We start from the raw sequence: 11831 nt of genomic DNA, 5'->3' as shown, positions 1-11831 counted from the left end.
AGTGCACACATGGTACCTCTACTTCAGAAGGAACCTGTGCAGTCCCATCTGAGGTTTCCCAACGGACATCAGGCTGGTTTAGGATATGATAAGGAGGTGCTGTAGTCAGATGAAACCAAAATCAAGCTGTTTGGCATTACCACAATTCATTGTGTTTTGAGAAAGAGTACTGCTGTCTATGATCCCAAGAACACCCTCCTCACCATCATGCATGAAAGTGGTATCATTATGGTTCTAGGGTGTTTGTATGGCCAAGGCACAGGACAACTTCACATCGTCAACAAATGGATGGAGGGAGACATGTAATGTGCAATCCTGAGAGTAAACGTCCTTCCCTCCACCACTACACTGAAGGGTGGGCCATTTTTGGATCTCCCAACATGACAATAATACACAACATACAGTCAAAGCAACGAAGGAGTGGCTCAATAAGAAGCATATTAAAGTTGTGAAGTGGCCTAGACAGTCTCCAAATATTAACCCTATAGTAATTCTATGGAGAGAACTGAACCTCCCATTTGCCAAGCTACAGCTACAAACTATTAATGTTTTGGAGATAATCTGCAAAGAAAAATGGGCAAAAATATGTTCTACTATATGCACAAACATTGTCATCATCTAAAAGAAGCATCTGACCTCAGTGCTAGACAACTAGGGCTTTGCCACAAAGCACTTTATCTTCTTTAGCTAGAGGGGTCAAATACTTATTAGCCTAAATTAAATACAAATAAATTAAAATATATTATTTTAAGTTATTTTCTGGAATTTCTTTTTCATATTCTGTCTCTCCATGTTTGAATACATATTATCATGAATTTATAGACTGATCATGTCTTTATTAGTGGGCAAACGGGCAAAATCAGCAAGGGATCAAATACATATTGGACTCACTGTATGTGTGTGTGTGTGTGTGTTTGTGTGTGTGTGTGTGTGTGTGTTGTTATATTTGCATGATATTGGATTCACACTTTGTCTGTTGCCCATTCCTATGCTTGCACTATGATTATGCATTATATTTCAGCACTGTTACTGAGTAGGCCCTACTGCTACTGTGCCTTTTAATAACACTATTGGTTGGGAGCAGCATTTGCCGTATTATGAGTGTGTCATGTGATGGCAGTTGCTGTTAAGTGTCATGTAGTAAAAAGGTACAGAAAAAAACGCGTGGCATATGGAACATACAGTGCTCTTTATTTAGCTTATGCAGAAGACATATTATTTGGCAAACAAGGATGGCTACCCTAAATCTACAACCCTCTGTCAGGCTATGGCCACTCCCCTATCTCCACCATAGGGGTAGCCTGTCTCCAGGTCAGGTATCTGTCTCTCCCGGAGACTGAGTTCGGCATCACTCCGAAGGGGGCCAACATCGTGGTGTTAAGACCATGGACCATGTTCCAGGCTCAACTCCTCTTCGTGGTTGAATCTTTTCCCTGTCTCTGCCACAGCACAAGGCTATGGAGGAGTACATCACAGGTGCCCTGGCCTCTGGACTCATCTGGCCATCCACTTCACCTGCTGGATCAGGATTCTTTTTTGTTGACAAGAAGGATGGCAGGCTACGACCCTGAATTGATTACCGGGGCCTGAACAAAATCACCATCCGTAACCGTTATCCGCTCCCCATTGATGTCTACTGCCTACGATCTGCTCCAAGGTGCCACTGTTTTCACAAAACTGGATTGGCGAAACGCCTACCACCTGTTCGCATTGGACAAGGGAATGAATGGAAAACGGACATCATGAGTACCAGGGCATGCCGTTTGGACTAACCAATGCGCCAGCTGTTTTCCAGGCCCTCATAAACAATGTACTCAGGGACATGATCGTTTTGTGTTTGTTTCCATAGACGACATTTTGATTTTTTCAAAATTATTGCAGGAACACCCCAAGCATGTGCAAAGCGTTCTCCAAAGGCTATTGAAGAACCACCTCTATGTAAAGGCACCTAAGAGTGAATTCCACATTGCTGAGTCCTCTTTCCTTGGATTCATACTGGGGCAAGGAGAGATCCAGATGGACCCAAACAAGATTAAGGCTGTATTAGTGTTGCAAACTTTTACAGAAAGTTCATTCGTAACTTCAGTACAGTGGCGACCAGAATCTCAGCACTAACAAGGAAGACCAGCGCACCTTTTCTCTGGACGTCTGATGCTGAGCAAGCCTTTCAGAGCTGCAAGCTCCATTTCTCTTCTGTACCAATCCTGGTACTCCCTGACCAATCATTGCCATTTTTAGAGGAGGTAGATGCATCTAATGTTGGCATTGGGGCAGTCCTCTCCCAGTGGTCTAATGGCAAATTGCACCCTTGTGCATACTTTTCACGTCGCCTGCTGAATCCCAGTATCATGTAGGTGACCGTGAGCTGTTGGCGGTGAAGATGGCTCTGGAGGAGTGGACACACTGGCTGGAGGGAGGCCAGCATCCTTTTCTTGTGTGGACCAACTACAAGAACCTTGAGTACCTCAAGCAAGCTAAACAGCTGAACCCTCGTCAAGCTTGATGGGCCATGTTCTTCACCCGCTTTAACTTAACTCTCTCCTACCGTTCTGGTTCTAAAAACACCAAGCCAGATGCTCTGTCAAGACAGTTCTACTCCCTTGACATGGAGAGGAAGGTCACCATAGTCATCCCAGTCTCCTGAGTTGAGGTAGATGTGAGGAGGGCTCATCGTCAAGAACCGGACCCTGGGACTGCTCCTCCTGGCCTTCTCTTTGTTCCACGTCAGGTGCTGGCAAAGGTCCTCCGATGGGGCCACTCATCCAATCTCACCGCACACCCAGGGGCCGAAGGACCTTTGAATTCCTCAACAGACGTTTCTGGTGGGCAAACATTGAGAAGGAGGTGAAGACCTTTGTGATGGCCTGCCCTGTGTGCACTCAGAGCAAAAATCCTCACCAGTCTCCTCATGGTCTGCTTCGTCCTCTGCCCATTCCGAGAGGTCCCTGGTCCCATGTGTTTGCAGACTTCGTCATGGGCCTCCCCAACTCCGAAGGTAATACTCTCATTCTTGTAGTCATCGACAGACTCTCTAAGACTTGTCGATGTATTTCTTTGCCTAAACTACCATCTGCTTTTGAAACGGCATCATTAATCTTTACCCATGTTTTCCGAGTCTTCAGGCTTTCCCAAGACATTGTTTCAGACCATGGGCCACAGTTCACATCCCAGGTGTGGCGGGCGTTCTGCAGACTCCTCGGTGCCCCCAGTCGAATGGGCAGATGGAGACGGAGACGAAGACCTGGAGACCACCCTGAGAATCCTGGCGAGGGACAACCCAGCATCCTGGAGTTTCTGGCTGCCATGGGCAGAATACGCCCACAACACCCTGCAGTCTTTGGCTACCGGGATGTCGCCCTTCCAGTGCCAGTTCGGCTTCCAACCCCCACTGTTTCCTAAGTAGGAGGTCGACGCCGGGGTTACCTCAGTCCACCAGTACATGCGGCGCTAATGGAGGGTGTGGAAAAGGACCTGCGGAGTGTGAGTGTGAAGTTTGAATTCCACGTTGCTGAGGCCTCTTTCCTTGGATTCATGCTGGGGCAAGGAGAGATCCAGATGGAACCAAACAAGATTAAGGCTGTATGAGATTGGCCAACACCAAGGTCCATCAAAGAAGTCCAGCAATTCCTTGGTTTTGCAAACTTTTACAGAAAGTTCATTCGTAATTTCAGTACAGTGGCGACCCCAATCTCAGCACGAACAAGGAGGACCAGCACACCTTTCTTCTGGACGTCTGATGCTGAGGAAGCCTTTCAGAACTGCAAGCTCCATTTTTCTTCTGTACCAATCCTGGTACTCCCTGACCCATCATTCCCATTTTTAGTGGAGATAGATGCATCTAATGTTGGCATTGGGGCAGTCCTCTCCCAGTGGTCTAATGGCAAATTGCACCCTTGTGCATACTTTTCACGTGCCTCAGCCCTGCTGAATCCCGGTATCATGTAGGTGACCGTGAGCTGTAGACGGTGAAGATGGCTCTGGAGGAGTGGAGACACTGGCTGGAGGGAGGCCAGCATCATTTTCTTGTGTGGACCAACCACAAGAACCTTGAGTAACTCAAGCAAGCTAAGCGGCTGAACCCCCGTCAAGCTTGATGGGACATGTTCTTCACCCGCTTTAACTTTAGTCTCTCCTACCATCCAGGTTCTAAAAACACCAAGCCAGATGTTCTGTCAAGACAGTTCTCCACCCTTGACATGGAGAGGAAGGTCACCATAGTCATCCCAGTTTCCTGAGTTGAGGTAGATGTGAGGAGGGCTCATCGTCAAGAACCGGACCCTGGAACTGGTCCTCCTGGCCTTCTCTATGTTCCACGTCAGGTGTGGGCAAAGGTCCTCCGATAGGGGCCACTCATCCAATCTCACCGCACACCCAGGGGCCAAAGGACCTTTGAATTCTTCAACAGACAGTTTTGGTGGCCAACATGGAGAATGAGGTGAAGACCTTCGTGATGGCCTGCCCTGTGTGCACTCAGAGCAAAAATCATCGCCAGTCTCCTCATGGTCTGCTTTATCCTCTGCCCATTCCGAGGCATCCCTGGTCCCATGTGTCTGCAGACTTCGTCACGGGCCTCCCCAACTCCGAAGGTAATACTCTCATTCTTGTAGTCATCCACAGATTCTCTCAGGCTTGTCGATTTATTTCTTTGCCTAAACTACCATCTGCTTTTGAAACGCACCATTAATCTTTACCCATGTTTTCAGAGTCTTCAGGCTTTCCCAAGACATTGTTCCAGATCGTGGGCCACAGTTCACATCCCAGGTGTGGTGGGCGTTCTGCAGACTCCTCGGTGCCCCCAGTCGAATGGGCAGATGGAGACGGAGACGAAGACCTGGAGACCACCCTGAGAATCCTGGCGAGGGACAACCCAGCATCCTGGAGTTTCTGGCTGCCATGGGCAGAATACGCCCACAACACCCTGCAGTCTTTGGCTACCGAGATGTCGCCCTTCCAGTGCCAGTTCGGCTTCCAACCCACACTGTTTCCTAAGCAGGAGGTTGACGCCGGGGTTACCTCAGTCCACCAGTACATGTGGTGCTGCCGGAGGGTGTTGAACAGGACCCGCGGAGTGTGAGTGTGAAGTTTGAATTCCACGTTCCTGAGGCCTCTTTCCTTGGATTCATGCTGGGGCAAGGAGAGATCCAGATGGAACCAAACAAGATTAAGGCTGTATGAGATTGGCCAACACCAAGGTCCATCAAAGAAGTCCAGCAATTCCTTGGTTTTGCAAACTTTTACAGAAAGTTCATTCGTAACTTCAGTACAGTGGCGACCCCAATCTCAGCACTAACAAGGAAGACCAGCGCACCTTTTCTCTGGACGTCTGATGCTGAGGAAGCCTTTCAGAACCTCAAGTTCCTTTTTTCTTTGGCAGCGATTCTGGTACTCCCTGACCCATCATTGCCATTTATAGTGGGGGTAGATGCATCTAATGTTGGTGTTGGGGCAGTCCTCTCCCAGCGGTCTAATGGCAAATTGCACCCTTGTGCATACTTTTCACGTCGCCTTAGCCCTGCTGAATCCCGGTATCATGTAGGTGACCGTGAGCTGTTGCCGGTGAAGATGGCTCTGGAGTAGTGGAGACACTGGCTGGAGGGAGGCCAGCATCCTTTTCTTGTGTGGACCGACCACAAGAACCTTGAATGCCTCAAGAAAGCTAAGCGGCTGAACCCTCGTCAAGCTCGGTGGGCCATGTTCTTCACCCGCTTTAACTTTACTCTCTCCTACCGTTCTGGTTCTAAAAACACCAAGCCAGATGTTCTGTCAAGACAGTTCTACTCCCTTGACATGGAGAGGAAGGTCAACATAGTCATCCCAGTCTCCTGAGTTGAGGTAGATGTGAGGAGGGCTCATCATCAAGAACCGGACCCTGGAACTGCTCCTCCTGGCCTTCTTCATGTTCCACGTCAGGTGCGGGCAAAGGTCCTCCGATGGGGCCACTCATCCAATCTCATCGCACACCAAGGGGCCGAAGGACCTTTCAATTCCTCAACAGATGGTTCTGGTGGCCAAACTTGGAGGAGGAGGTGAAGACATTCGTGATAGCCTGCCCTGTGTGCACTCAGAGCAAAATCCTCTTCAGTCTCCTCATGGACTGCTTCATCCTCTGCTCATTCCGAGGTGTCCCTGGTCCCATGTGTCTGCAGTCTTTGTTACGGGCCTCCCAAACTCTGAAGGTAATACTGTCATTTTTGTAGTCATCGACAGGTTCTCTAAGGCCCATCGATTTATTCCTTTGCCTAAAGTACCGTCTGCTTTTGAAACTGCATCACTAATCTTTACAGATGTTTTCCGAGTCTTCGGGCTTCCTCAAGACATTGTTTCAGACCGTGGGCACCAGTTCACATCCCAGGTGTGGCGGGCGTTCTGCAGATTGCTGGGTGCCATGGCCAGCCTCTCCTCTGGCTTCCACCCCCAGTCGAATGGGCAGATGGAGAGGCTCAACCAAGACCTGGAGACCACCCTGAGAATCCTGGCGAGGGACAACCCAGTATCCTGGAGTTCCTGGCTGCCATGGGCAGAATACGCCCACAACACCCTGCAGTCTTCGGCTACTGGGATGTCGCCCCTTCCAGTGCCAGTTCGGCTTCCAACCCCCACTGTTTCCTGAGCAGGAGGTCGTCGCCGGAGTTCCCTCAGCCCACCAGAACATGCGGTGCTGCCAGAGGGTGTGTAACAGGACCCGCCTAGCCCTTCTACGTAGCTCCAGGTACACCCAGACCCAAGCAAACCAGCATTTTCGCCCGGGCCAAAGGGTTTCCCTCTTCCGCCCTGTCCTGTGCTCTCCTCATGCACCTGCCCCCAAGGCCCCGCCTCCCCCCGCATTGTGGACGGTGGGCCTGTCTTCACTGGCTCCTTGATTCCCGCCGTGTCCGTGGGGGCATCCAGCACTTGGTCGACTGGGAAGGCTAAGGGTCTGAGGAACGTTCCTGCGTTCCGGCCCAGTTTGTTGTGGACAAGACTCTTTGTAGAGACTTCACATCGCACTCACCCTGACTGTCCAAAGAATGTCCGGAGACAGTCCCCTTCCCATCCCATCCCATCCCATTTCTTCTCTTCTCTTCTCTTCTCTTCTCTTCTCTTCTCTTCTCTTCTCTTCTCTTCTCTTCTCTTCTCTTCTCTTCTCTTCCCCTCCCTTCCCTTCCCATCCCTTCCCTTCCCTTCCCTTCTTCGCTTCCTTTATTTGCAGCAGCAGCACACACAGGAGAGGATCCTGTAAGCAGGAGAAGATTAGGAAAAAAACATATATGTAAATATTTTTGTATGTATGGCTGTATGGATGCGTGGACTGTATTTATGTATGTATGTATTTATGCATGTACTGTATGTATGCATGTCAAGAGACACAACAGGAAAAACAAGAGACTAGGTACAATCACTCACTCTAAAAAGAAGGTTTTGCATATTTAAGGCATATTACATATTGCCTAATCTCCTCCTCCTCCTCCACACACACACACACACACATACACACCTCCTCAGGGCTGTCCTCCTGGGTGCGTTCTGCATCTGGCTGTGCTGCTGCCCGACGTTCTGTGTCGCTGAGAAGTTCAGGGGCTCCACCTTTCCCCCTCTCCTTCCCAGCAGCCTCCGGAAGGTCTTAGTGAGGCGTCTAAAGGGAGAGCAGAACTCCTCCTCTCGTTTTTGACTGCCCTCCTGAGGTGCTGTCTCCTCCACATGCTGCTCTAGGGTCATTGAGCAATCCTGCTCCTCCTCCACGCTGGGCCCTCTTCCACCCTGTCCCCCGGCTGCCTCCTCCTCACCAACAGCCTGGTCCAGCAGCAACAGCTGCTGGGCGGGTGTCTGGACGGGCGTTGAGTCCTGGAGTGGTTCTGACTCCAGGTGAAGCTCCAGGCTCTGCTCTGAGTCCGGTTCAGTGCAATGCTTTACCCCTGAGGTTTCCTGGTCCTCTTCTGGCACCTCCTCACACATTGGCAGCACCAGTGTGAACCTTGGCACTGGGCGTCTCCTTGGTCGAGTTTCACTGAAGGCCTTTGTAAACAAACACACACACACACACACACACACACACACACACACACACACACACACACACACACACACACACACACACACACACACACACACACACACACACACACACAGTGTGTTGGAATCAGAAATAGAAATACAGTATAAATCTAAAAAAAATAGTCATATAATGTCGATTTTGTCTTGTGTTAGCTTAGAAATGTAGATAATGTAGAGGACCCTCATACAAAACCCTCACACCTCAATGTTTATGTTTTATAGTTTACCTCAAGCAGGCTTTTATCGTCCCTCAAATAGGAGTCATCAGTGTCCTCGAGCAAAGGGGCGCTTGTGCCTTTGGGGTCTTGGATAAGCTAAACACACACACACACACACACACACACACACACACACACACACACACACACACACACACACACACACACACACACACACACACACACACACACACACACACACACACACACACACACACACACACAAATAGCCTTGGTTACATGGGACATTTATTTCTGAATCCACTGAATTCTGCATAAAACTTAATTCCGCTTGGAGAACATCATGTAAACACTTCCCTAAGCGGAACTATTTAATTCTTAATTCTTAATTCAAATTAAAAACATCATATGGCCAATATGTTCTGGGCTGTACACACACACACACATTGGGCTGAAACTAGACTCCTCAATTAGTAGTCCTAAGATGCCAATATACCTAAATTCCTATAAGGGAGTATCAGGCTACCTCAGGGACATCTTCCCTCAGTGAATCTGGACGTATCAGTAAGATGCCAACATACTTCAGTGAATCTGGAGGTATCACTAAGGTAACAACCTACCTCAGACTTTCCAGCGATGGCCACCTTAATTTCTCTGATGATTTTCCAGAAGTCATCACCATCATCCTCGTCATCAACCTGAACACACATAATAATATTATTCTCATATTTGTAGAAACAAATATGTTTCTCCAAAGTCTCTTTATAAGGCATCAACCAGGGCTGTGATTCCTAAACATTGTACTGAAGCCTAAATGGTACTTATATACGACGTACCCCTTTGGTAATATATCAAACATAGGTCTCACATCATGACTAAAAGTTTACAGATACACTATTTTACCTTGCACTTTCCACAATGATTTTATTTGTATCTGTGAGAGAAACACACATTGTATGTAGTAGGCCTGTATATGTATGTATAAACATTTAGTGATGAGATATAGGCCTATTGCCTAAGGGGACACATTGTACATAAGTGCTACTTAGGCTTGCTTGAGTACTACTTAAATGTTTTTGAGAAACATAGCCTTGTGCATGAATCTGAACATCAAGATCTCCATTTTAACCCCTGATCATCACCTCTCTAGATGTACACAGTATGACACCCATTGTGCCTTAGACTGTGTTATATCACATCATAAAGTTTCTTCTGTTTCAGACATGTTTTCCTTTTTCCTGACATGTGGAGGTGCGACCAATCAATATCAATATTGACAGGTTGGTCACGCCCCCTGCTGATGAGGACGGAAGGTTCACCATCGAAACATGTCAGGTAAAAGACAAAAAAACTTGTACATGTCCGAAACAAAAGAAACTTTAAGATTTGACCTTTCTCTAGAGATTCAATGATTAGAGATGTTGCTACTCATATCAGTCAGGCTTTTGCCATCTCCCAAATAGGGGCCAGACTTGGGGGCCACACTCTGATCGATGGAGTTGCTATCAAGCTAAATATAAACACATGTAAGGTTACTTTTTTTCTTGATCCACATGATAAAAACACACACACGCGTGCGCGCATGCACGCACGCACACGCACACACACACGCACACACACTGTCCATATTGATTGGGTCTGCTCATATAATGCAATATGAGCTACAATAACACAAACATGCAATCATGCATTTCCAATGGCTTGATGGCAATGACGCACCATTTCAGTGAGCAGTTCAGGGCTTGTCCATGACTTCACAGGTGGGACCCCTCCCCATCTGTTTGATGGGAGATGCTGATGGGGGATTTCCTTCTTCAAACAGAGAGAGAGAGAGAGAGAGAGAGAGAGAGAGAGAGAGAGAGAGAGAGAGAGAGAGAGAGAGAGAGAGAGAGAGAGAGAGATGTTATCCTGTCCTAATACTGACTGATGATGTTGTGTTTATCTAGTTCTCTTTTTCTCTTTATCTAGAGCAGGGTTTCCCAAACTGTGGTGCATGCATCCCTGGGGGTGCACGGCCTGTCACAAGGGGGTCAGCGAGTTTAATAGAGCAATGGTGGATATGTGTGGTTTTTTATCCAGCATTAATGAACATCCGGTAGTTTTAATTGTTTGATGTGTATGCTAGAAGGATCCATCTGAAGTGTAATTTATAATTCCTAGACTTGTCATGCAATAAGTTCGAATATAATGGTGGCAGAAAAAAACGTCAGGTCAATTGGAAGTCAGGATTACCCAAAATGTGCGGGGGTGCAACATTCGCTTAGGGGGTGCGCGAACAACATTTACATGTAAAATGGGGTGCGCGGGGAAAACAAATTAGGAACTGCTGATCTAGAGTTCTCTTGCCTCGATCGTGGGTGGAGAATTTAGCTCTTTCATGCAAAGCCCCATTATAATCTCGCTTTTACGAAAATAGTCCTGACTTTAAAGTCTTAAGCTGTCACTTCAGACTGTTTTTAATGTGATAGAGATGTGGTTGGTCCATCTGCATGAAAGGACTATAGAGGCTTGCTGCTGTCTTACCTGGCTGGGGCCGGCAGAGTCAGGGCTGGGGCTGGAGGATGCCATGTCGGCCTCTCCACTTGAGCTCTCCAGGCTCATGCCCTCACTCCCGGGCTGGAATAGAAAAGACAGTGAGGACAGCAGATGGGAGATAGATTTAAACACAGTAAACACAAAGCAAAAAAAGCCTCGTCATACCGCCACGCTACTTCCGTTTCTACAATTCAGTCCCCCTTGGTCTTACCTGGCTGGGACCTCCACAGACGGGGCTGGGGCTGGAGGCAGCACTGCTTGATGCTCCCATCGAAGCCGCAGGCTAAAACATAAATCAGATTTCCCCAGATGTACTCAGTTATTGTGAAAATTATATAAGACCTAGGTGCCTAGCAGAATAAATGTTGTTGTGAGGCCTCTGTGAGTGAATGGGCTAATACAAGGGGGTATAATGCAATGTGCTTTGGGTCCTCCTCTAAGTAAAGGAACGAGGCATAATAATGCAGTCCATTTGTATTAACAGATTTTATGCTATTCAATGCAAAACATTGTTAGCCTATATCTGCTGTCACTTGGAACCTTCAATGACAGATCTTACCTCACTAGCGGCTTCAGCGATGAGGCTTATGCTAGACCCATTGCTGGAGGATTGATCACTCATCTCTTCATCACTCATAATGGGCTGAAACACAGAGTAACATTTGTATGACATTATCTGATCATTTCACATTATCTGAAAAAAATGACCATGCCCATTCATGTTCAAGGAGTTCTGGTTGTCGAGAGCCTTACCTATCTCTTCCAACTGCTTAATTGAATACAACAATGCATAACCATAATTATTCATTCATTTTTGGGTAAATATTGCAGAGACGAAAGAGAAAGTGAATACAACAGGAAACAGCAGGTCATTATGATGTCACCTGCAGAATGCCTGAAGCATGTAATGCATATTCATTATGTCATAAATGTTGACATAGAAACCAGCCTACATCCGGTACATCACGTAAAGTAGGCCTACAGTCATACGCAATTGGCATACTGACAATTCTTAAATGGCAAAATGTTGTCATGATTTGTCCACATATGGTGATAAGTAATTAACAACACAGAGGTGCATTTCTC

At 47.4% G+C, this 11831-nt stretch overlaps 1 protein-coding gene across 1 annotated transcript; it reads right to left on the bottom strand.

Annotated features, from left to right (window-relative positions):
- Positions 1-7035: 7035 nt before the first annotated feature.
- On the bottom strand, positions 7036-11357 carry LOC134458912 (uncharacterized). The gene is made up of 8 exons (XM_063211294.1): positions 11305-11357; positions 10957-11028; positions 10734-10826; positions 9930-10022; positions 8831-8908; positions 8259-8345; positions 7475-7992; positions 7036-7213 (listed from the first exon to the last, which is right to left on the bottom strand). Exons 2-8 carry the CDS (start codon positions 11014-11016, stop codon positions 7180-7182), a joined length of 963 nt encoding a protein of 320 aa, XP_063067364.1. The 5' UTR covers positions 11017-11028; positions 11305-11357; the 3' UTR covers positions 7036-7179.
- Between the last annotated feature and the right edge of the window lie 474 nt (positions 11358-11831).

The sequence above is a fragment of the Engraulis encrasicolus genome, chromosome 11, assembly GCF_034702125.1.
Source record: "Engraulis encrasicolus isolate BLACKSEA-1 chromosome 11, IST_EnEncr_1.0, whole genome shotgun sequence".
Taxonomy (NCBI): domain Eukaryota; kingdom Metazoa; phylum Chordata; class Actinopteri; order Clupeiformes; family Engraulidae; genus Engraulis; species Engraulis encrasicolus.
The sequence above is the reverse complement of the archived record's forward strand: the minus strand, read 5'-3'. Positions and strand labels throughout refer to the sequence as shown.